The following is a 26,341-nucleotide window of genomic DNA, read 5'->3' as shown; positions in this document are numbered from 1 at the left end:
GGGTGGGCAGGTGCTTCTCCAACAGCATCACCATCAACACAGGAGCACCTCAGGGATGTGTCCTCTCGCCACTGCTCTACTCCCTCTACACTTCAGACTGTGTGGCCACCCATGGCTCCAACACCATTGTGAAGTTTGCTGACGACACAGTGGTGTTGGGTGCCATCTCCAACAACGATGAGGCGGCCTACATGGATGAAGTGAAGAATCTGGCATCGTGGTGCCAGGACAACCACCTCCAGCTGAACGTCTGCAAGACCAAGGAGCTGGTGGTGGACTTCAGAAGGGGTCAGCACAGAGACTACAAGCCCATTATCATCAATGGAGCTCCAGTGGAGAGGGTGCAGTCCTTCAAGTATCTTGGTGTCCACATCTCCTCAGACCTGACATGGGCTGCCCACATTCAGGTCCAGACCAAAAAGGCTAGGCAGCGCCTGTATCACCTACGACAACTGAGGAAGTTCAGGGTCTCTCCAAAGATCCTCAGGATTTTCTATACAGGCGCTGTGGAGAGCATCCTCACACAGAACATGACACCGTGGTTCGGGAACAGCTGTGTGAAGGACCAAAAAGCTCTCCAGAGAGTGATCCGTACAGCAGAACGCTGCTGCAGGATTGCTCTCCCCCTGCTTCAGGACACACCAGGAGATGCCGGACTAGAGCAGCGCAGATACTGAAGGACCCGTCCCATCCTGGCAACAAACTGTTCCAACTTCTGCAATCTGGTAGAAGGTTCCGCATCTTCCGGGCAAGGACAGAGAGACTCAAGAGGAGCTTCTATCCCCAAGCCATCCGTGCCCTAAACACACACACCCGCCCTCTCACATCATCTATAATTGACTGAGACAGGACTCTCTTCCAGACACTCTAAACCAAGGCACAATGTACATTCCAAATTCCTTTAATTTTAATGTTTATATTGTCTATCCTGTAAAATAGTCAGATGTCTATTCATATTAATGTACAGAATTCACCTGCTTGCTGCTACTACTGCACATTCACCCAGTGTATATACTATATATATATATATATATATATATATATATATATATATATATATATATATATATATATATATATATATATATATATATATATATATATGTATACATAAAATGTTCTTCCTCTACACCCCCCCAATGTCAGGCTACATTTCACTGTGTGTTATACTTGTATAACTATGCATGTGACAAATAAAGAACCTTGAACCTTGAACTTTATTTAGGTGCAAGGGGTGGGTGGGGGTATTTCATTTTCATTTTATCTTTTGCATTTTTAAAAGTGTAAACTTCATTGAGGAAAATTTGAAATTTTTATGATATTTTGTTTGGAGATAAACGTTGGCGGTTTTATTTATTTTCACAGCACTATGAGCCGCTTTACTGCATCCGCCATTTTACTTTTGGGCATGAATCCACCAGTAGCTGAGAATTTCTAGCAACTAACCTCCTGGCAGCGTCCCGTTCAACCACCACAACCATCACACATGTTGTTTTCTGTTGCGGTTTAACTTTTCTTCCACTGTTTATTTAACGCTTGTAGAAACGTGTGTCTTAGCAAAATGCTAGCTTTTGGGCAGCATAAGCTTCTCTGTGAGGACTAACTAAAGGACAGGAACATCGTTTTATTTCAGTACAGGCCCATTATCGATGAGATATGCGAAAATTAAATTACACATTGACCGTTTTGTCTAGAAGCTGTTGTTTTATCCGTGTTGCACTGTCAGCTAATTGAATATCTCCGGAGCGCCCCCTGCTGGGCCTCCAGCTGGATTGCAGCCAGTTTCTCGGGGATTGGGCTCTGTCAATACATGTAACAATGGGTCTGTCAGTAACGTTTAATAATTGTCCATGCAGCTATTGTTTATTCAGCGGCAGGTGAATCAACAGGTTAACGTGTGATGGCGTTTCGTGACAGTTCTAACCGACGTTTACACTAAACACCCACTCACACCGTATGAGGATGCTGCTTAGTCAACTGGCTATAAGCAGCAGCTGCGCCTGCGGGCAGGCTGCCGTTAGTCTCGTTTTATTAGCGTGATTTTTTTTGAGATGGCGGTTAGCATGTGGAGTTTACCAGTGACGTTTTGCTGCAAATAGTCAGCGAGGCTCCATGTAAAACAACAAAATCTCGGCTCATCGAAGGTAAAGTCATTAAACTAACGTTTACTGGGCTAACTGTTGACTGGCTAATGTAGCTAAAAGCTAGCTTAACCCAGGGAATATAAACAATGAACCAAAAACTAAGGAGCGAATGTCTTCAGCCCTTCATCGTGTGAGTGCCGCCTTTAAAAGTAGATGGTGAAATAGTAGAGCATCGACGTGAGCAGTAATCACCAGGTGGTAAATTATTCGGGATGAACACAGGTGGTTATTAATAAATCAGCCCTATTTATCCCATATTCGGGAAATGCTATCGTTACAGCACTTAAATTGAACATTAAAGATAACACCCGGATTATCTGGCAGATGGCTTTCTGGTAGGCGGATGTATTGAATTATAGAGTGTGATGGCATGTGGAAGGGAAGATTTTGTATATCTCTCCTTGTGGCAGTGTATCTGAGGCAGGCTCTGCTGTCTGTTTAGTAAGTGTTGCAGAGGGTGGTCAAGATTATCTATGATGGATAGCAGACTGTTCAGTGGCCTCGTCTCGACCACAGCTCTTTCATAAGTGTCGTGTGTGCAGCCAGTCACAGAGCCAGCCTGTCTGATCAGTTTATTCAGTATGTTGGAGTCACCAGCTCCCCAGCAGACTTCAGCAAAGTCTAAAATTGGGTGATCTGCAGCATTTTGTTGGATGCTTTGAAGGATCTCAGTTTCTTTAGGAAATAGTCTCCTATTACCCTTCTTGTATACAATCTGTGTTGGTTTTCCTGATTTGGATGCCTGGAGTAGCCCTCTACTTCAACACCTTGTCCCAGGATAGGTCTTGGCTATGTAGCTGCCCTCTTCCTTCTGAAGTTAGTCACCGTAACTGTGGTCTTATTCACATTCAGAGGTAGACAATTCCTCCTAGACTACTTCACCGGTGGGCCCAGGCAAGTCTCTGGTGTGAGGGAGCTAGTCAATAGTTGTTAAGCCCTGATAGTGTTGAGTTCTTCGGTACAGGAACCAAACAGCATATTTTCCATAACACTGATATTAGCAGCGTTTTACCTGACATTTGAGGTAAAATGATGAGGTAAAATTGGTCTTCATGAAATTACTCGTAAGCAATTAAAGATCAATCAGAGGATAATAGATTAATGTACCAGCTGATCTTTTCTGCGGTGAATGTTATCAGCCTTCTTTTGTGGAAACCAGACAGTGTTATTGCATATTTTAATGGCGTAACAAAACATATATTAGTCTATAATGCATTATATGTATAAGTGTGGATTAGAAAAATAATAACTACATGTGTAGTAAAATATGAGAAAACAACTGACAACTTTTGTGCCTTTCCTCTAGGTTTCTCTGACCATGGATCCGACCTGCAGTGGGTCTGTGGCTCCGGCCGGTTTGACGGTCCAGGTGTGCTTCCCAGGCGCCAGAGCAGCTGTTTTGGACAATCTGAACCGGCAGCGGGAGGAAGGCAGGCTGTGCGATCTCTCCATCCAGGTGCAAGGTCAAGTGTTCAGGGCTCACCGCTGTGTCCTCGCTGCATCCTCACCTTACTTTCATGATCAGGTAGGGCAGAGCATATTAATGCAGGGTTGAAGTTGTTGGGGTTTACTGTCTGATGTTGCACTCCAGTAATATAGCACTATTAGAATACCTAAAATCATCTCTGCATGTAGAGTGGGTGACAAGAGACGAAGGGAGAGACACCACTTCACAGCCTTTATGAGCATATCACCCACATGTTTTCTACTCCACATTTTGAGCTTTAATATTTACATTTTGGCCACAGCTGGCAAACATGTTTAAAAGCTGTATTATTAACTGTTGGAGTGCAATCCACTGAAAAAGATACCTGCTAATTAATACGTAGTAACATAAGCTGATGGTTATGATAAAATACTTGAATTTCACTCGCCAAAACTGAAGCAGAAAATCCTTGGGTAGTCTGTACCTCACAGTAGCTCAGATAATTTCATCAAACAGCACAAACATGGTGGAAATGTCCACATCAGTGACTCCAGTTAGCGGAAACCTAGCTTTTGTATAAAAAGCAGGTGTCTTAAGCCTCCCTTATAGTTTCTTTAGCTGTTTTTCTATGTTTAAAATGGATAACAAACTGAGCAACAGTTTGTTTTTGTAAAGGCACTGGGTTTGTAAAACACTGGCAGAAAACCTGTTTATGTGTATATTTTAGTCCAGATGTCAAAGTGTGTCTTTGTTTCTGTCTCTTCACAGGTGTTACTGAAAAATGTTACAACTGTCTCCCTGCCCTCAGTCATGGACCCAGTTGCCTTTGAGAGCGTCCTGAGTTCTGCGTACACTGGCCAGCTGAGCATCGTGCATGACGATATCGTCAACTATGTCACCGTGGCCAGTTTCCTCCAGATGTGGCACATCGTGGACAAATGCACCGAGATCCTGAAGAGGCCTCGGTCCTTAGCAGAGGGCGCCTCTGGGGAGGCTGCCGCCGCAGCTCACCCCGGCTCTGCATCTCGCCAGCAGTCCCCGAGCAGCACGGAGTGCCTGTATGCAGAAAGGGAGGGAAGGAGGAGGGAGAAGAAGCCAGATTCACTGCCTCCTTTGGCTACATGGAGACGCCCACAGCAGTTCTCAAGATGGGGACGCCCTCGACCCTCGTCAGCCCAGCACTTGGCTGATTCACAGCTGGACAGCCTTCCTGGCTATGTGGAGACTGATTACACCAGCTGCGAGGAGACATGGGTATCGTGCAATGCTAAGACGAGTCACTTTACTCATGACGGACCTGGACACAATGCCCGGCACCATGGGGGGTTTTTGGGTGCTGAGGCTTTAAAGCAGAAAGTCAGATTTCAACAGCGGGGGGCACCACAGACCTCTGATCGACCACTCGATAAGAATAGAGAGAGTGGGGATGGTGATGAGACGCAGGATAAGAGGAGGAGTGAGAGAAGAGAGATTGAGGCGGATGAAGGAGTAGGAGAAGAGACGGGGAAGAAGGAAGGCTTTGCACAAATGGGACACTGTGGTAAGATGGACAAATATGAACAGCATTAAAGAATCCTTTTTAGACACTATTTGTTATTAGGATTTTTACTTTTCTTGAACAGCAGTTTTTTTCCAAATATAAAGAAATTTGCAGCTTTTGTGGGGATGATTTGGACTGACAGCAGTGCCCTGACATTTACTGTAAATGTTACTGAAAGTTAATATGTTTATATATTATAAAATAAATACAAGAATTTAAATATTTTATTTATTGGTTTCAATTTAGTGAAATTCTGATTTACGTCAGCAGTGGATATAAATATAAATAATGTTGAATCTGACCAGATAGCTGGGTCATATATTCTTTCTCTTTGTGCATTTTCCCAGTGAATTTAATAAACTGTGCTTTTGTTCCTTCTTGTCTTCAGCAGACTTTCACTCAGTTTCAAATGAAAATGACGAAGCTGGACATGTTGCAGGGAAGCAGAGTGCAGACGTGATGAAGCAAAGAGATTTGGTAGGAAGCGATCCAGCCACAGACCTGCCCAGTCTTCATGGTTGCCAAACAGGTGACGCAGTTCCAGACCCTTCCTGCCCGTCCTCAGCGAGGCTTCAGTGGCAAACAGGTGCCTGGTCTCAGCAAGAGCAGAGGCCTCAGGAAGGAGAGGGCGGCAGCTGCAGTAAAGATGAGGATGATGAAGAGGAGGATGTAGATTTTGAATGTTTCACAGAAGCGACCTATAGGAGAGGCACTTACGATGAGATTGAAGATGGCACAGGACAGGTTTCCCAGCGGCCTTTGGTCCCCGTGTCTCCTGACTTTACAGTGGCGGGCGCGGAGGTGAATTGGCAGGGTGGCTCTTTGACCCCTACCTCCAGTCGCCATTTGTCCTCATCTTCTGCTGCATTTCCACCGCCCCCTTCACCTCCAACCCCATCTTCATCATCCTCAGTGTCCCTCGCTGCTGCGCCCTACACGGGCAAAGTACACTTCTGCCACTGTGGGAAAGCCTACACCCTGAAGAGTATGCGTGACCGGCATGTGAAGATGCAGCACCTCAATTTACGGCCCTTTGGGTGTCCTGTTTGCACAAAGTCCTTCAAAATGAAGCACCATCTCACTAAGCACCTTAAAACCCACGGAGGGCTGCGGCCCTATGAATGCAGCCTCTGTGGGAAGAAAGTCATTTGGAGAGACAGCTTCCTGAGACATCAGGCCCGATGTGAGAGACTTGCTTCCAGCTCCTCGGCGAACAGCAACAGTGCAAGCGCAGCAGCAGATATGGATGATGGCTACAGTTATGGATTTGATGAAGGGGAAGCCTTTCTCCCCACTGGAGGACAGGTGAAAGTTGAGGAAGTGGATTTTCATAAGGAGATAGAGGATGGGATGGGTGGGCTTTTGGGTAGTGTTTCTGGGATAGTTGCTGAGCTAAGAACCCAGACGCAAAACTTGGACCCTGGCAGTCACGTTTTTAAAGAGGAGGCCAGCGAGAGCTTTACCTGAAATTAAACGTTTATGTGGAAAACGGTGATTTAAAGCACTTACTGTAAAGTTTGAAGAAGGATTTTGCTTAAATTGCCATGAAATGTCATCCGATCTTCACACAATCTGAATAAACGAAGAACACAAGCAGTTATACTTTTCATTCTTTTATTTATGAAACATTGAGCAATCACTCAGTGCTGGATGGAAAGAATAAGCGAACCTTTGTGCTAATGAGTTCTCAGAAAAGCTGCTTGGAGTCAGGTGTTCCAATTAAGGCAATGAGATTTGACTTGTGGGATGTAGAGGCACTTATCCCTATAAACAAATGTGTACACAGTCTGATTACTTACAAAGCCTTTTCTGAAATTTATATAAAGTGGAAATATAGGACAGGCACTACTCTTTTTTTCCAAAGGCCACAGAGACCACAATATATCTGCAAACAATATATCTACACTTACTAAAATAATTAAAAGATATACAGAAAACTTTTGAATAACAAATAGTGTTAATGGAAGGATTTTGCTAAGTAAATAAGTTTGCAAAAGACCAGATGGATGTTCCAAAACAGTTCTGTAATAATTTTCTGAGCACAGTTGAGACAAAAGTCAGTCTTACCATCCACCAACTGGATGCTTTGCAGGCATTGAGAGAGTAAATACGTTTATAGCGGCAGTTCTAAATCTGATGCTTAGAAGAGTTTGGGAAGATGCAGTAAAACAGGAAATATTATTGGCCTCAATGCTGTTAATGTTTGTCCAACTAAATAAATTCAATAGTTTACTTACCGTTTTAGAATAAACACTGTGGGATTACTCAATGTGTTCAATAAAGACATGAAAAGTAAAACTGATATTTTCCGAGTTTGATCAGATAATTAGTAATCAGTTAAAGTGTTGGTGATCCCAAAGGATTTGTCAGCTTTCTGCTGTATGTACATAAACCCTTTAAAAGATGGAAATGTATAACGCAACAAATCTTTGAGCCACTGCTTCAGTTTTGTCCATTACATGTGCATTATTTACAGGCCATGGTTATTTTGAAAAACATGAGAAAAAAAAAATTCTAATTTCAAGTGATCCTTTTTCATTTTGCAGCGTCACATAGGCTCAGTTTTTGTTTAGTGATGCTTAAAACTCTACCAAGCAGTGTTGTGAATGTATTTCTCGCATTTTGCACATAAATTATTTGCCATTGACCTTTAACACAAGGATAAAAATGCTTTTTTCCCGTGCCATGCTGATGTCACTTATGTGAAGAAAAAAAAATCATGGTAATAAAAGTAGTTTTGTTTCCTGGTTTTGGTGATCTGTGATCATTTTAAAACATGTCACTGAGGCTCATTTTAATATTGTGTGTTATTTTAGAGCACTGAGGCCATTTTTAAATATTTTGTTAAATGACTTCTCAAGAAAGAAACTTAAAATCAATGGTGATGAGATTACAGCTTTATCTAGCAGTTGCTGACAAAGCCAGTCAGTGTATTGGCACCTGAGAGGCTAACACTGGGCTCCCGAATAGCTTGTTAGATTTATATGAAGTTTAGCATCTTTTCCAGGTTGAAACAGGTGACTTTGGGTTTCTAGTAGATAAGTGTGATCGTCTTCCCTGTGAGACGAGCTCTACCAGTTACATTTAGGCTTGCAGGGTGTGAACACTGATTTATAATTTTTCCATTTTAGGCTAACACAGTGGATTTTAAATCAAGCTATTAAGATATGATTGAGGTGGAGACTATCAGTTTAAATTCAAGTGGTTCAACAAAAGCAATATATAACTGGGAAAGGCAGTTGACTTAAAAAAAAAAAGTAATTCCGGTGACTGGAGTCGATTTTGTTAATTTCTTCTGTTGTATTTGGGAACCATTTATTTTTGCTATCAGTATGAGGTCCTTAGATGTTGATGTAAGTGAAGGAAGCTATGATTAGACTTAAAAAAAACAAAGTGAACACCAGAGGGAGACATTATTTTAGGAGTGACCAGTCGACTGTTTGGTACTTTTCTAAAACGAAAGAATGCAGTAAACACCAATAAATCCACAACTAAATTCTTGCAGTTTCTTTCATCGGTTAAGAAAAATCCCTTCCTAGTGGAAATTTGACCAACATAAACAAATCTTACATTTTTGAGGAGTTAGAAATGTTTTTAGATGAATAGCCTCTTATCTAAAAGTATTTGAAAAGTACTGTATATGCGGCATTTTCCCACTGGTCAATATTAAAAGATTTTTAAGCAACATTCCACACTGCTGTGTGTTTTTGGAGGACATAAAACACTGAGGTTTAAAGAAACATTGCAGATAATTTTAGAACCCTTAGGCTGATTTGAAACAATCTGGAATTCATGTTTTAAACAATGCTGAGATTGTCGTAGAGCACTAGTGTGTAGATAGTGGTGGCCATTCTAGAACAACGGTGTGCAACATTCCAGAATGCAGAAGTTGATTTTTAAGCATTCATGGCCATTCTAGAACACAGATGCTAATGTGAAACATTCTAGAACTCTGAGACTGATTCTAAACTTACTAGAGCACGGCACATTCTAGAACACAGGTGTCGAACTTGAGGCCTTGAGGCCCGGAGTTGGACACCCCTGTTCTAGAATGTATGTTTTAAACAATGCTGAAGTGCTGTGTATATTGGTGATCATTCTAGAACAACAGTGTGCAACATTCTAAACATTGATGGTCATTCTAGAACACTTTAGAAACATTTTAGAAACATTCTAGAACACTGAGGCTGATCTGAAACATACTAGAATGTTTTTTTTTTTAACAATGCTACAAGTTTATTGAACACTAGTTTTTCATTGTAGCTAATTGTAGAAGACTAATGCATGAATAATGCTTCATTGGGAAATCTACAATGTTAACCCTTCACTGTAACCTTCCATGTAGCCTGATGTGCACCTCCTGAAAAATATAACTACACATCGGGCTGATGCAGGCTGCCTCGACTTCAATGGCATGGAAATGTGGTGGACGGCTAAAAGGAGTTTCTGATTACGACGTAAGTTAGGATGCAGCTTTCCTGCAGAAGTCTAAATCGAGCTTTAGGCTCATCTTAAAACCTGGGTCATTTATGGTCATTCTCATAACAGTCTCAATAACTGTTTGTTGGCTCTTAGTCACCTGCTGAGTTGTGTGCATAAGAACATATTGCTTTTTTTATAGTGGAGAAATTCTGAAATTCAAATTTCAGTAAACAGGTGCTGCTTTTGGATATAGTATTTGCCCCATTAGAACACATTTAGAATGCTGCCTTGCAGCACAATGACGGGGCACAAGAGGTCTCTGTAGCTCAACACTGCATCAAGCCATTCTAGTCAAAAACTACACTATCTGTGATAACATGATCTAGAGATGCCAGTGAATGGGACTGCTGATTAATATATTTGGGTGTTTTCAGAAGGGATAGTCTATAGAAATAGCAAACATGAGGTCCTGACCATCAAAGAAAGAAATGACATAACACAGAAAATACACATTTTTGGCTTGCAGAGCCCTATAGCTTAGAGAGAAATGTTACTGCAGTACAGTTAAAAATCATTTTATAGTAATGTTTTGTCACATTAGACACTTGTATGGCTGGATTAACTGTGAAGATGAACTGGCTGAGTGTACAGTTTGCTCTTTATATGAGTGCTCAAATGTGCGTGACGTAACATGGATTATAGACCTCTGAGCCAATTGTTGAATTATTCAGAGAATAAGCAGCTCAGTGATTATTCTGCTTTTAGAGGCAGTAGTCCATGAAAAGTTCTATCTCACCGTTATTTCTAATGATGAGAAACACTGTTTTTCCCACTTCTCAGTATTGACAAGGGAGTCTAACGAGGATGACTCATCCTTGTTTAGTGTTTAATTAAATGTAGGACAGAGTGTCCTGCTTGATGTAGTTGAGATCTTGTTTTTTTCACTCTGCAAAAGACTTTGATATTGGGATTATCGTCTGACGTAGACGACTGGCCTCGAGAGAATATTTCAGCAGTGTTTGGGAGCTTTTTATGGCATGGATCATCGCTGAGTTACAACAGGGGCTTATCAGTTTACATTTTTTTCCTCTCAGTTTTTGAGCTGCTAGGTCAAACTATAAGCCTTCTAAGCTGCAAGAAGGTAACAGGGTCAAATTTTGTAATTTTTTAAAACAATTTGGCAATTCAACAAAGACTCTTAATGGGTAAAATATTGAAAATTTATGAAGTATGGTTACAAATCTTCCAGTAGAAGGCTATTACTTACCTTAAATGAGCTTAAATGAGCAGAAATGTAATTTTCTTTTTCTTTCATAGTACTAGAAATTTATATTTCTTTATTTATTTGAGTTTATTTAAGACGTTAGAATATATAACTTCATAATAACGGGAAGCGGTGCAAGAAGAAATCTTATAAGCCTGCCCTTTGTACAAATGAATAGTTTAACATAAGGTATTTCACAATTGCACAATGCCTCTATGCATACTTGCAAATGTACCTCAGCATCAACACACATACAACACATACACATACAGAGCACACTATATTTCATACATTCATGTGCTCAAGGACAAAATAGAAACAAAATAGGAAGTAAGCATGATAAATTGGAACGGAACCAATGAACAGCTCATTTTCTACATTATTATTAGGGACACTTTGTGTACATTATCTTTGTGTAGTGTGTCTGTGTGAACTATTGTGTTGTTTGTTTACATTAAACTAATGATTAATTTAATATGTGTGATGTGAGGCACGATAACTTACAGCGAATGCAGCAGCAAGCATGCCAATGGTACTAAAACAGTCATTTCTGTTCTGAGCCTGTCATTTTCCACGTCTCTGTGTCAAATTGCTTATGTCTCATGCTTTGTGTTTTATTTTGATAGTCCTTGTCTCATGTCAGTGTATCTAGTTTTGCGTCCCCTTGTCTCTTTATGTCTGATTAGTTCCAGCTGTGTTTCCACCTGTTCCCCGTCGTCTCGTTATCCTGCCTGTGTATTTTAGCCCTCAGTCTTCCCCTGTTTGTTGTCACGTCATACTGTCAGTGCTAAGTGCTGTGTGTGAGTCTTCGGCGCTCCTAGTATTCTCCAAGTTCTCTGTTGTAGTGTACTTCCCTAGGTTTTATGTTTCTGGTTTCGTTTTCTTGTATTCAGTGTAGAGTTTTTCCGGGAAATAGAGCTGCCGTTTTAATTTTACTTTTCCGTGTGCCAAGTCCTGGATTTGGGTCCTCATCCTGCCTGCCACACAGCGAAACATGACACTATACAATATTTTATACTGTTTTTTGCATTACTTAAATGGAAAAAGGCATAAAGCTTTAGAAGTGCAGCTATTTTTATGGTCTGTTCAAACTTAAGAATATAGACTGTATATAGGTGGTTATGTTTTTCTTCAAGAACGTAACCACCGTGACATCATCATATGATTTGATTTGATTTGATTGATTAGCATTTAAATATCTCAGTGAAGACAGAACAAAGATCTACCACAAAGCAAGAAAGCATGAGACAAGGCTAATCAAAAGGTATTGGCTGAAGCATTTGCTTATTACGCCAAGCCTTTTAACAAAAGATCCTTTTGCATGCAGCTCCTGTACACAGGGCTCGAAGCAAATAATAAAACAATAAAACATATGGTTATTATAGTCCTAATGTGAGGCCCTGTTCTGAGAATTTGTTGCTGTTCCTAACTTCATGAGGAGTGAGAGCTCGGTCTGACTGAGACACCAATAAACAGCAGATACTCTCATACACCAGCGACTTATCATGCATAAGGTAAACATGCCTTAAAGCAGGGGTGGGGAACTCCAGGCCTCAAGGGCCGGTGTCCTGCAGGTTTTAGATCTCACCCTGGGTCATCACACCTGAATCAAATGATTAGTTCATTATAGGCCTCTGGAGAGCTTCAAGACAACTTCAGGAGGTAATTTAGCCATTGAAATCAGCTGTGTTGCACTAAGGATACATCTAAAACTTGCAGGACACCGGCCCTCGAGGCCTGGAGTTGAACACCCCTGCTCTAAAGCGTCTTGTGTTTTATCCTCCTCCTAAACTCTAGCAGAGACTATATTTCACATATATTTGAAACTACTGACTGAGAAGAAGCTCATCGGGAAAGTTTTTAACTGAGTTCAAAATAATCTAAAAACCATTTTCTCATCACTTTCTATGAAATCAAACCTTATTAAAAGGAAAAGAAAAAACAGTTTTAAGGACTTCTGGCTTGATCTTTATGACTAAAGTCCATCTTTTACATACAGTCTATGCATTCGACTAGTTGTGTCCACTTGTTTTCAGGCATTTTAAGCCTAGCAGACTGTCCCCTTACCACAGACGTGAAAGTGTTATTATCTGGTTAACGTTCAGCAGGAACGCTAGCGTGCACATTCGTTGTCACATTTTTTGCTCAGAGCTCATTTGAATCATATGTTTGGTAAATCATAACAATTAAAATGCAGCAAAGACAAGGGAATGATCTGATTTTAAAACATTTAATAACTCTTAAATGTGAAAAAAGTAAAGGTGTTTATTGCAAGTTAGGCTGTACATTACAAACAGGAAATTTACATTAAGAGGAAACACAACACTTATTTAAGTATCAGTTCCTATTCCCGTAGCACCACCACACATTAGCCATCTCATCTTTACAGTGCTTTTGACCATTCAGTTAAAGTGAACATACAAACATCAAGTAGAAATAAGAGTGGCAGTGTAATTTATTACAAACAAAAAAAAAATAAATCACAAAATATTTGTCAGAACACATGAATCCAACATCCTGTCCTACAGTACTGTGCTCCTCGTGCCAACTTGCTGCTTCATCCTTAAACCTTTTGAACCACTTGCAAATTAACCATCAGCTATAAAACATGTCAGCCATCCTCTGGAAAAACACAAATCACCATAAAACTTAAATGACGACAGAACAGATAAAGAAAATCACTAAATGAGGCAAAAGCTACAGAAGAGACAACAGAATAGTTTTAGCACATTTCTCAGGTGTGAAACAGTGCATTCGAAAGGGCATTTTTATCTTGTTTTGATAGAGTTGGGAAGCATCAATATCATACATGGTGATTAATTACACTGAGGCAAAGAAAACTTATGCAGTGGTGTTAAAAACAATATTAGAGTCCACTACTTCTATAGGTTTCCAGTTGCATTTTACAAACGTGTGGCTTTGTGACATGCTCAAGCAGAAACGGGACCACCCTCTGTCACGATTTCACATGTGAAAGTTTGTTTGGCTTGTGTGTCGTGTGAGCTGTGTGTTTCTAGGAAGCAGCGAGATCCATAAAGCATCAATCGTGTACAAAATGCAGACGACAGCAGACATAGAAGAAACAAACACCTGCCATGAACAAACCTCAGACAGCAGACACTAGCACCATCAAACAATGATTTTTATGGTAGGAGACTTTACTAAAAGCATGACTGAACCTCTTACAAACAGCTAAATAATTCCTCAGAAGTAGGATTAAAAATAAAAAGAGGATTTTTACACTAATGTTGTGTCTCTGTCTAAAGATAAAGGAGGATCGTGTTAGTTTGTTAACATCTCTTGAGGTCGTGAGTCTGCCGCAGGCGTATCTGTCTCTTCTTTTGGTCTCGTCAGTGTCGGATCTGCGGTTTGGTCCTCAGTGGAGAGCTTAGAAGATGGTGCTCCAGCGTTTAGAGGGTGCACGGGACTTGCCTTCTCCCTGGAGAGAAGAAGAAGTGGACATGAGGAGGTTGAGAAAAACATTAGTTTTCCTGCCGCAGCCACAGATAAGAGCAATCTGGGAAGATATTTGGTTAAAACAGTGTTGAAAGTTCATGAACGAGGTGATTGTCAAAAAAAACGTTGCATTTAGTGGCGCTGATCCACACTGAAAATAAAGCCTCAAAAACATCGAGGTAGATGGCATTGGATGAATTTGGGCTTACATGTAAAAGTGAAAATGTGGCTCTAAAGCTTGTTAGTTTATTATGATGACAGGCTGCAGTAAAAGCATGATGATGAAATGATCGTATTTACATCCTACTCACTGATCTCTGACGAGAACATCACTGTTGCATTTGAGCAAACACAAACAGGAAGCAGTGATCGTGAAATCCAGGTTTACAGGCAGAAAGGGGGAATTCTGGGTAACGCAAAGAGGCAAACGTTCTGCGAGCTCACCAGGTTGAAGAGTCTGGACAGCGTGCTTTGGTCTCTGCGCCTTCTGACTGGTGACTTTGTGCTCTCGGCACGCGGTGACGTGGCCTAGAAAAAGATGCCTTATAAGCACAGGTGGAGAACTGGAACCAGCTCCAGAATCCAGCATTGCCTCACTGCATAACCTTTAAGCAATTCATTTTACATGGACGGCCTTTTCCTCTCCATGAGATTAAAGATATTTTCCCCCAGACAATCAGAGATATCAACCTACTTCAACAAAATGCCAAACACACAAAAAAACTACTTAACATTTTGTTACAAAGGGCGCCGTTTTTGCTGTTGCTGCACAAAAAACACATAACCACCCGTAATATGACTGCAAACCTTCTTTTTAATGATCTCCATCCTCTTTAAATGCATTAGGATGGACTCCTTGGTATTTGGGTTTGTGCTTTCATTGTGTTTGGCTATGAGTTGAATTTCCTTCTTTGATATTTAAAGTGAATTGGTGTGCAAAATAACAAAGTGCAGGTATGTGGTTTCTCTGCAACAGCAAAGAAGAAAGTTGTCTTTGATCTGTTATTGTGAGTAGACATGAAAGGAGAGAAATATGAATGTGTGACTGGACCAGATTTCACCTAACAGTAACCTTTAGGGGAAAGAAGATGGATGACAAGGAGAAGATGGGGTCCATGAGAAGAGACACTGACACAAAGGGTGTAAGTGGCTGATCAAATGACACACAAAGAGTTGTCCACAGTGGCTGGACAGATAAGAAGACACAAAGGAGGTGGCAGACCAGAACAGATGGATCGGTGAGTCATCTCTGGAGAAGTTGATGAAGGTGTTACAGAGAACTAGAGGTGTGAAAGAGGAGAGGGGGGGGAGAGGTCCTAAGAAAAAAGCGTTTACCGGCTGTGGTTCATAAATAGTTGAGCGATTTCAAAGTCATCCAGAAGCAGTGAGTCGCTCTGGATTGAAGCAAAGAAGGGAGGGAAATTGAAGTGTAATGAACTTATCAATAAGTCAATAACTGTATCAATAATTTCCAAGCAGCAAGTCAATGAATGAAATCGATTTTCTGTGGCATTCATCCAGGCTGATCTGCTGTAACTGTGCCTTTCAGGCCTTGTGTGTGAATGCTGGTGAATCAGGACGTGAATGCGACTTGATTCATCGCGCTCCGGTATAAAATGTATTTCTCTTCAGGGAGGAAAGCAGTGAAACACAAAGTAGGTTAGGAAACAGGTGCACTGCAGACAAAGGACATGTTGCAAAGAAGAGGTTGACAGACAGATTTAAATGGGATGATTGCAGACGCACAGAGCGGCGCAGTCAGCAGTGGGGCTTTTGTATAATTTGAGATGGATCGAGTGACGTACCAAACCCAAGACGTCTCTCCACTGGACATGAAAAAGAAACAGATAACGACATGGTGAGATGAGCAACAGTAAGATTATGATGCCACCTGCACTGGTCTCAGATTAGCTTTGTGGTAGCAGACAAGTCGATGTGAAAACTCTGATTTTATCCAGTCCCTCCATGATCTCCACTGCTATGATCTAGCTTTTAAAAATGTTTCGGTAAAGGTTCCTAAAAAAAAACACGAAGAAACTGAAAATGGATGCACATATAAAAAAAAGAGAAAAGGTTTCGTTTCCTGTCCAGTTATCTCATGATCCTTGATAATGTATTTATCCAGTACCAGAGTGGGAATCTGCATTTTAGAGGAATATGTGACCCTTATAAAGAAATTGCTTTGCAATAATAAGACAAATATAAGAATACAGATAGATCCCCACACAGAGGATTACTAATAATCTAGTAAACATCAGCATAAATAAGATGACTTGCTATGATATTTTTTTCCCAGATATTCATTCAATAAACGTATGAACTATAACCTTAATATTACATAATGGCACCATCATCAGGTCACAGTCTTGGTTTGCTCAGTTATAACCAATTATCTATTTGTCTCACTAAAATCAACCTCAGCTTTAGTTTATGTTACCATGATAACACCAGGATAGCAACCATGGTGATGTGTGAAATTAGGTACACATTACATTTTAGCTTTCATTAACCCTTCAAAGCCCAAACCGTGTTTATGAACCCTTCTGACAAATATTAAAAAATACATTAAATATCATTTTTGTGCAGTTTATTGCTGGCAGTTTGAAAAAGAAAAACAATAAGTGGGTTACGGTTAAAGAAAATCTCGCTGGTGATGCAGAGGTCTCTATCTATTATGATCTTATTATCTGATATTTTCTTATTTATGGCTTATAGTGCTGTCTGTGATTATATCAGCTTTTTCCTTTGTAGGACATTTAGATAATCTCTGTGAACACAGGTGAACTCTGTTTCATCCATTTGTTTATGGGTGAAAGACCCACAGTGCACATTTAGATCCACAGGACACTTCATGGCTCTCCAGTGATTTTGTAACCATTACATGAAGGCACCTTCAGCAAAATGCTGAAAATGAGTAAAGTGAATTTCCACAATAAGATGTGAGATGCAATTAGCAGAAATTGTGGTGGGAAATTTGCAGTCATGACAGTATCAGTAAAGTAACCACTGAGACAGATTTTAGGTCAAATATCCAAATCTCATTTTTAGGCTTCTCTAAATAAAGAACTTTGATTCTGCTGCTTTTATAGCAGAGTGTATTTATATCGGCAACAGTTGAGTATTGATTTCAGTTTTACTTCTTTGAAGTCTGGGTGCATGTGCAGTTGGTGCATTCAAGACACAAAAAATGAATTACGTTAAAAAATAAAAATAAAGTCAGGACTGTAGATGTCCTCATAGACCTTCATTATCTAACACTAAAATTTGTATCTCTCAGGCCTGAGCAGACCCTAGCAGACTGACAGTAAGCATAATCGATGCCTGCAAAGTGCAAAATTCTTGATGTAATATCCAACAGTAAAATCTGCTAAATTGGCTAATTTTAGCTTGCGGTTTTGTATCTCCACTTTTTAAGATAGTATTAACAAGATTTCTGAAATAAACTCAATTTTGGATTAAATATTACCCAAAATAAGTGACTGAGTCCATAGACTCAGGAGGAAAGTGTTTGCAGAGGTCAAAAAGGGAGTTTTCATATAAACTTGTATAGGACCTGAATCGTTTTTGCTTCTACAACTGTCGCCATCTTGTGGTCTTCGGATAGAATGCAAGTTTTAGGTACTTCCCCTTTTGAGGTTAGCATAAAACATGAATGTAGCTTCCTATCTAAGTGACAACCAATCAGAAGAGGTTTTGATTAAAAAAAAAAAGGTGTGGCCTTAGAGGGAAATGAGCTTAAACAGCTTAAGACAGAGGAATGAACTGAGGGGCTTTTGTAACATTCAGTTTATCTTACTATATAATGTCTTTGTCTCTATATTGATCCCTTCTCTTTCTTCTCCTTCACTTCACCCCCCTAAAGACTGCAGCATATGGCTGCTCCTCCCTGAGCCTGGCTCTGCTGGAGTCCTCTTCCTGTTAAATGGCAGTTCTTTCTTCCCACTGATGCCAAGCGCTTGCTCACAGGGGTTCATCTGACTGTTAGGCTTTCCTCTTTAAAATGATTGGATCTCTATTTAACTATAAAAAGGTGAGGTGATTGTTTTGACTTTGTTTTGGCACTTCATCAACAAAATTGAATTTAAACCTGAAATGATAAAGAGTGATTATTTTAACCTTTGATTGCTGCAAAAACACTTTATCTTCATCCTGTGGTTAAACCTTTGGAATAATTAAAAACAGATATGGGTAAAGTGGGACTCACCCTGGATTTAGGACGAGGAGAGGAAACCTGAGGAACACCAAGCAACAACAACAGCAACAACAACAACAAGAGAGTGACTGATTGTTCAGAGCAAAAAAAACCAAAACAAAAACAGAGCAACAAACTCAGATATGAAATAAACAAAAAGTGCTGAGCTGCTGATTGAAATTTCCCCAAAATCTTTTTTAACAATATGCAAATGAAGGAGTCATGCGCGCGCTAATCACTGAGATAGGCGAGGAAAAACAATTTAACCAGCTGTTTTTAAAAACAAACAAACAAACATTGCCACACTGTTGATGCCAAGAGTTAAAGCCAAAGAAAATACTGGAGGAAATTTGTTTTTTCCGCATTATGAGTTATGCAGTTTTTGGCAATTTCAGGGGATTACATCAAACAAATTTAACTGAATGACGCTCGGCGGGGTTAGCGTGACCCAGCAACAAAAAATAGCTTTTATAAAGGTAAGTAAAACATGTATGGAATGGCATGAATAACGTGTGCGTGCAAGTGGAACTTACAAAGCTCCTGAAGAAATGCACAACAGCATTTTCATTAGTCCGACGGCGGGAAGAGGACTGCTGGGGTGAGGCGGCCAGATGACCCCGGAAAGACCCCTGAGAAGATAAGCAGAGGTCAAGTAACTGCATATATTTGTTTAACACATGTTCACCTGACTGTATGAAACATTCATTTTTCTGCAGTGTCTTCATGATAGAACAGATTGGGATGAGCTCACTTTCTCTGATGAAAGTCAGCACCATGCAGCTGCAGAATTATAGCTTTGATATTTCCTAATTGTTGTCAGATCTCAGTGACAGAGAGGAAATTATCAAGATGATGTTTTTAAGACTGATGATACAGATTAAACCTCATATATGCAAATCAATTTTTAATGATTTTGTAAATGTTCAAGGTTCAAGGGTTCAATAAACACTCCTTTTAGAAAAAAATTGAGTGTTCTGGGAATTAAAGACTTTAAAGTTTTAAAGGCAAAAGCAATGAAGACAATGAGAGGAGATGTATCCCTGATGGTCATCTAAGGCGAGCTGTGAGATCAGAAGCAACCCCTACATATTGCTGTAAGCCTCTGTTTATGTGGGAAGCCAATCAGAGGAAGGTTTCTGCCTCTATGACAGTTATTGTATTTTTTTTTACTTGGTCTTATATTTAATGAATACAAAGAAGTCCGAATAAAGAAGCGAGATATGTGCAGGCACGCATCTTTTTGCTTTCTGTTGTTTTCTGTCTGTCTTGCAAATGAGTCACAGAAAGGCTGAAATACAAGAGTGAAACACACAAACAATAAAATTCAAGAAATCTCTGAGATCTGGCGTCCTTGCGCTCTGCCTACTCAGAATAACAGCCTCAGATAGCAGATGAAAGCAGTTTGAAAGCAGCAGAAGGGCCCCTCCCATCACATACTGTTGAATCTTGAAATCTGAAAGGGGTTTTGTCTGATGTTTTCTATCTGCTGCAGCTCATGGTCAGACAGATATTACTGACTAAATTTACATGCATCCACATTGAGGCCTGTTTTTTCCTTCACAAGATCTCAATGGGACTGTATTAGAGCCTTTATATTAGATTCTTTGCAGCATTTTGCAAGATAACAAGAAAAACAAAATAAAACAGTGCATCGGGGCAAAGCTACCAAAGCAACTGGATGGATTTTTGAGTTACTCATACCCTCCAAAAAAATATATATATATTTTTTTTTTTTAAAAGCTGAAGATGGGAGGCAAAAAAAAATCCACAGCCCACAGTACATACAGTAATTTTGAGTGTGAGCTTTTACATAGTGCAGTACTCAGTGAAACATCACAGAGATGGTGTCTGACATACAAAACAACCTCAGTGCTTTAGGACACTGACGCTTAAATAAGTGGATTTTAATTAACAGATAAGGTCTGCAGGTGAATGTGAAGTACAAGCAGTAAAACCAAAGAAATCTCAACTCTGCTCAAGAAAATTCAAAATTGCTTAAATATTTAAAAGCAAACTGTCATAATATAAACTGCAGAAGTGAATTATCACCTCCCCTAACCTCTAATCATCCACAAAGTCTCACTTTAGTTTATGAGGACATTTCTTTTTAATATTTCACTTTTTAAGATAAAAACACAAGTTATTAATCATATTAATTGCATTATTATTGTAACCACATTATTATTTATATGTAAAAATTAATATATGCATGAATTGGCTTACAGACCACAGCTTGGCACAAAGTATCTAATTAACTAAGTAAAAGTTTAAAACTGGGTTAAGCTGAGGATGAAACTGTCCTTTTAAATGGATGGATGCTCACCTTGCTCCTCTTCTTTTTGTTTCCTCCAAAGAATTTGCTAATCTGATCCATCAGACCGGGGTTCTTCTTTTTCCTCCCGAGCCCGAAAGCGCTCTGCCCTGAGGTGCTCGCTGTAGCCATGCTAGCTGCTGCTGCTGTTGGTGGCGTTGACCTCTCTGTTTACTCAGTAGTCCTCTTCCAAGCTATTCCAAAGCTCACAGTGCCAAAACCCGTCTCTGCTGCTCCTTCAGGGTGGTTTGCAGCCCATCTGACGCTCAGGGGCTGTCTTTGAAGGTGTCATCCCCTTGGCCCAAGGGCACCATGGGACATACTGAGGGTCAGGTTGGTGAGGGTGGGGGGGTTTGCATTGGTGATGTCCATGGTTCTGGCTCAGCTCCAGGCATTCTTTGGAGCTTCAGTGGCTGTGTCAGTCACTGCCGCCCTCCGCATGGGCCCGGCCATTGTTCCTCTCCCCATCTGCCTCACCCCGGCCGCAGGGACAACAAGGGTTATCTCTGAGTCTGAACTCACACCCTGATGCAAAGCAGCCCGAAGCACTGTGGGGCCATTGTTGCATCGGCCCCATATATCTTCTTCATGCATTGTGTTTGAATTGGATGTACAGTCACCAGATTAAGAAAAGGAAAGACTATGGTGTGAAAGAGACAAAAACCTGTGAACACAGGCCAATTATCTGTCTGCACAGTAATAAAATAAACTTGAGGTGACTTTGCACATTGCATTTGCTCCGTTTCGGTGTCTTTAAGCCAAAGCCATTGAAGAGCTCCAGTTATTTCAGTTTATGACTAACAGGAGAACAAGATCTGTGCCATGGACTTGAAAACTGCAGCTTTATGCTTTAATGCCAATAAAAGTACAAATGCACCAAGTTTAAATCTGCAAAAAAATAAATAAAAGGTAGCTGCCTTGAAAGCATCTGCAGCTTATTGATGATTGAGCAAACTGCATTTGCTCCTGAAGACCTTGGAGTGAATATTTTTGTTAGCCGTCAGTGTTTCACAGAACGATCCATGGCTGTTTAGCAGTGTAGAGTGTAAATTTATTTTCTCATTGTACCACTTAACAACATTACAAGGAGTCCTGCATGTGTTGTTTCACCCAGAGCGGCTGCGGCGGTCGGCAGACAAAGCACGATCTGTTGAGCAGCGAGCTGTGTTAGAAAACACCCATGCAGCATCAGAATATTAATATTTTGCAACAGATGTCTTTTTGTTGTTGATTGTTTCTTATTTCAAACAAACAGGTTAAACTGGAAAAACATGGCTTAAATTCATATGTGTTCATATCGCACAACATAAAGCAAGTGAAAAGTGGGGGTTTTGGCCACGTTACTGAAGTGGAAGTTTTATAGGAACAGTCTCCATATTTTTAATAACAATGTTTTAGTGTTTTAATATAAATAGTAAGACATTCTTTCAAGCTTCTGAACATTTTCTAAACTTTGTATCCAATTCAGATTCAGATACTAAGCCAGAGATGCAAATAACACACACATATGGCTAATGATTGAACCACCAATGACATGCATGTCTAACATACCACTGTGGGAGGAAACTGGTATGCAAACATGCAAACTTCACAAAGAAGCAGGTTCAAACCCAGAGCCATCTAACCGCTGCAACACCATGCCACCCATTTTTAAACTCTGAACTAATTTTCAGAGTAATTCATGTGCCAACCTTGGGAGCCCCATTGGCTGATACACGCATGCAGGTAAATCACACATTCACCTCAGCAGCTGAGATCTATAGGCTATTGGTTCCTGCCTTTTCAATCATCTACAATCTAATCAAAACCACCATCTGCAGATCACTTGCACACAACAAACATTTGTATATTTCAATAAAAACCTCTATTATGGTAATCACAGATAAAAAGACATGTACATAGTGCATCTGTGGATACCAATGACAAACCAAGCCAGTTGCATATCCAGTGGGTTGCAGAGGCAGGCCTCTAAATAACTTGGATGTTGAATGAATGGCCGAGCTTGATGAGTGGGTGAGCTGTCATGTGGCCTGATAATGAAGAGATCCTGCTGGCTTCTCAGTTTCCACCAACAGTCTTATTTTTAGCTTTTCTTTATCATGTGATCACAAATTTTAGTTAACACGTTTTTAGTATTTATATTTTACTTATTGACTAAACTCTAAATATTATGTACCACAAATATATATTTGTGGTACATAATGGTCTATTTAGTGTTGACTGTTGTGAGCTGCCTGGCTTGCGCACTTTTTGGTTTTACTTTTAAGTAATATGTGTACGCGGTGTGCTAAACGTGGAAATAAGATTAAAAAAAATTTTGTTCTGCTTGATGGGCATATAATTTTGAAACAAACAAGCTCTGAACTGTTTCTCCTCACTCGTGCTGTCATATTGTTGTGAATCATTACAGGATAATTTGTTTTGGGACTCATTTCTCTTTCCTGCTGACATCAGAGGCTGAATGTCTGCAGACAGTTTCAGTCTGGGATGTTAGGGCTTGTTTTCTTTTCCTGCTTTCACCCAAATTCAAAAAATCTAATCATGAAAGTTTCAGCCTTACAGCAGTATTTCTATTTATTTATCTTTCATCTCAGTCCCTGTTTTGCAGCAGACTGACGGTTATCATGTATATATAAGAAAGAACTTGAGAAATCTGACAATCCCCTATGAGCAACACTTGGCAAACGTTGGGAGGAAGAACTCCCTTTTGACAGGAACAAACCTCCAGCAGAGTCAGGATCACGGAGAGGCAACCACTGGTCGAAACTGGTTTTGGGGTGAAGGGAAAGCGTAGACAGAAAATCAAATTAAGTAACATTTTCTTTAGCAAGTAACACATTTGTAACTATTCCAGCAAGATTTATGACTTGCTGAGTTTGTTGTATTTGAACATTTTTATTCTTTTATTGACCCTATATTAGCTACATCCTAGGTAGCTGTTTCTGGGGTCTTTCAGCTTATAAAACTAAAATAAACACATTGAAATAAAGAGAATTGAAAGTAAGCATGAAAGTTAAATACCAACACTTGAAATTTGACTATATTTTGCATATCTTATATATCTGAAAATTAAAGTTTATTTAACAATAATAATTTAACTCTGACATGAATGTTCAGGTTTGGATCTTGTTGATTGCATCATATGTGACATGGATCTTGTCAGTGACCATTGAAAGTTTTTTATTCAAATCAAACCAAAGTTTGAAAAAATGAAAGATACATTTCAAACTTCATTATTGTTTTTCCCCCCCTTTTTTTTTAGAATGTGAGTTTCATTTTTAATTGTTTACCTTTGGGTTTGAATCATGTTTATTGCTCCGAACTCACTGAGCCTCGTCTCAAGTGGAGTTCGAGTTGCATTCCAACTAATGCTAAACTGGCAAATAACGATGATGAGCATGGTGCAAAAACAAGGTTGACAATGGCATCCAGAGTCTGGAGCCCACTTGATGATGACTTGACCTTTAGATGCAGAAGGGAACATTGCTGCCTGTCAACCTGTAGGTATAATGAAATGTTATGCTGGTCTTTGAGTACAAAGTGAACTATTCTTGGAGGGTTTGCAGATGCATATACTGTCATATTTTGTTACTTTTGTTGAAAGTGAATGGCTCAATAAATCAACCAAAAAATAAAGCCCTTAAATTGATGATGTAAATCTGTCAGATTTAGCTACTAGCTAATTTTGATCTGCAGTCCCAGGCAGGTTGTTTTTAGGTTTTTAGGTTTTCATGGCTTGCTTACAGATTCTTTCGATTCATTGTGATGTGGTTTCATTTGTCTGTGTCCAACTAATGAGACAAAAGGTCATAAGAGAGAAAAGTTTTGAGGCCTCAGTCGTTAAATTGTTCCCAACAAGCCTAAAATTTCCCAAACCAAATTTGACTATTCACAACTTTTAAAAAAAATGTAAATTCTGGATCTATTATTATACCTAAATATTTATATTTATCACCTGATACTGACTGATGATGATAGTAACTGACAGTCTTGTCCCTATTACTAATTACATCTGAATCACTATTTCAGGACCGTGAAAAAAAAAACACAGTTTAGCTGAAATTAAGATGCAAACATGAATTTGGCAGGCAGTTAGTTACATTGATCAGTGTAAATGACAGTTCTTCAGCAGCCTGGTTCTTGGTTTTAGCATGTAGCACATGTAGCACACAATGACATATATCTGGCAATATCAGTAGGTGGACAAAATACAAGTCAGCCATTAATTTACAAATAAATGTAAAGCAGATGTTGCTATTGTTGATTATGCAAAGCTAGCTGAATAGCCCCTTGCAGCTAACTGTCCAATAAAACACCAGTTGTCAAACAAAACTTCAAAATCATTTACGACTAATCGCACAACTCTAAAGTGAACTTGTTATGATTTCTTCTTACATTTTCTGTTACATATAAATTGTTACAATGATGCATACCTCAGATTAAGCATGGCCGAATTTAAAATAATGGGATCAGCGTGTAGACAAGTATAGCCTGTGAGCTCAAAGCTCAGACGGCTCTGAACTCTCAGTTTCAGAAAGATTTTTCTACTCCTTGGTCTTGGTGATGTCGGTAAGAATGGAAATCCTAAATACACCCACTTACTCCTCAAACCGTTTGGTTTACAGATTGTCAGAATAATAACGGAAAAAGTTAAAATGGCTTTTTTCAGTATGTATTCAGTAAGTGTAGTACATCCTTTTTTCCTTTTTAAAGTACAAACTTTAAATTTAAGCCACATATGTGCAGAAGGTGCAAAGAGGAGAGATTATTTGTTGATATCAGTTTAATCCATAAATCTGATTAGACTGCCACCATATTTAGGGCTAAAGTTGGCTGTTTTGGGCACTCACAGCTCAGTTGAGCCTCTCACAAATGTTGTGTGGATCAAATGTCATGATAAACCTGACATCTGGCCAGTGTAAGATGGATTTGTGGCTAATGTGAGTCACCCTGAGTCAACTCTGTTAGTCATGGTAAAATGTAACCTGCAGATGTAAGCTAAATTTTGGCTGAACAGTCACTACTTTTTGGGAAGTTGCTTGCTTTGTACATTTGCTAATCCAAAATGACGCATTAGTTGAAAATGTGATGTCTTTCATTAATATCACTCATCGCTTACATACAGGTTTTCCTCCTGATATAAAAGCTAGTGGAAACTTTTGAACTCTTGCAGCTCTAAATGTTGCTCATTCACTTAAAACGGTGACTCAGGAAATCTCTAGACTCGTAAAAACGTAGAAATGTGAGGCCTTTATCTGAACTCATCCGCTGAGAAATCTCGAATAAGTGGGTGAACGTGCCCTGATATCACATACCACTGCCCGGGCAACATGGCTGCCCAGTTTCCTGTACAGAGAATCTAAAATGGGGACATGGGAGACGTGTTTGTCCACTCTGAGCTGTACACTGTGTTGTTTGTCCTGCAAAAAACGATATCAGTGCAGCACCCACAGGCCTGTCAGAGGTAGGGTGCAGGAATGCAGAGAGTGGGCTGACCACACTGCTTGTGCTCTCGTGTCCAGAAGAGTCTTGGATTTGTTCCTGGGAATGGATGGCTGAGGACGGAGCGAGGACAAACAATAGCAG

The 26,341-nt window shown here is 39.9% G+C and overlaps 2 protein-coding genes across 7 annotated transcripts; one reads left to right on the top strand and one right to left on the bottom strand.

Moving 5' to 3' along the window:
• The first annotated feature begins 1,536 nt into the window (after positions 1–1,536).
• On the top strand, positions 1,537–7,859 carry zbtb22a (zinc finger and BTB domain containing 22a). 4 transcript variants are annotated; one of them, XM_085262070.1, is made up of 4 exons: positions 1,537–2,144; positions 3,451–3,669; positions 4,339–5,110; positions 5,499–7,859. In XM_085262070.1, exons 2-4 carry the CDS (start codon positions 3,463–3,465, stop codon positions 6,575–6,577), a joined length of 2,058 nt encoding a protein of 685 aa, XP_085118196.1. In that variant the 5' UTR covers positions 1,537–2,144; positions 3,451–3,462; the 3' UTR covers positions 6,578–7,859. The 4 variants fall into 4 exon arrangements, with proteins under 4 accessions (XP_085118196.1, XP_085118195.1, XP_085118193.1 ...); XM_085262069.1 differs by lacking the exon at positions 1,537–2,144 and adding an exon at positions 2,150–2,274 and having other exon boundaries at positions 5,502–7,859; XM_085262067.1 differs by lacking the exon at positions 1,537–2,144 and adding an exon at positions 2,150–2,274.
• A 5,153-nt stretch (positions 7,860–13,012) lies between these two features.
• mbpa (myelin basic protein a) lies at positions 13,013–21,052 on the bottom strand. 3 transcript variants are annotated; one of them, XM_085262309.1, is made up of 8 exons: positions 20,768–21,052; positions 18,978–19,073; positions 18,457–18,483; positions 16,058–16,078; positions 15,588–15,646; positions 14,697–14,780; positions 14,564–14,584; positions 13,013–14,235 (listed from the first exon to the last, which is right to left on the bottom strand). In XM_085262309.1, exons 1-8 carry the CDS (start codon positions 20,885–20,887, stop codon positions 14,079–14,081), a joined length of 585 nt encoding a protein of 194 aa, XP_085118435.1. In that variant the 5' UTR covers positions 20,888–21,052; the 3' UTR covers positions 13,013–14,078. The 3 variants fall into 3 exon arrangements, with proteins under 3 accessions (XP_085118435.1, XP_085118436.1, XP_085118437.1); XM_085262310.1 differs by lacking the exon at positions 14,564–14,584; XM_085262311.1 differs by lacking the exons at positions 14,564–14,584; positions 15,588–15,646 and having other exon boundaries at positions 20,768–21,051.
• Between the last annotated feature and the right edge of the window lie 5,289 nt (positions 21,053–26,341).

The sequence above is a fragment of the Mchenga conophoros genome, linkage group LG22 (genome assembly GCF_057382185.1).
Source record: "Mchenga conophoros isolate Kocher_MC1m ecotype Shallow Benthic linkage group LG22, M_conophoros_male_GT1.1, whole genome shotgun sequence".
Taxonomy (NCBI): Eukaryota; Metazoa; Chordata; class Actinopteri; order Cichliformes; family Cichlidae; genus Mchenga; species Mchenga conophoros.
This window is presented reverse-complemented; position numbering and strand designations above follow the sequence as displayed.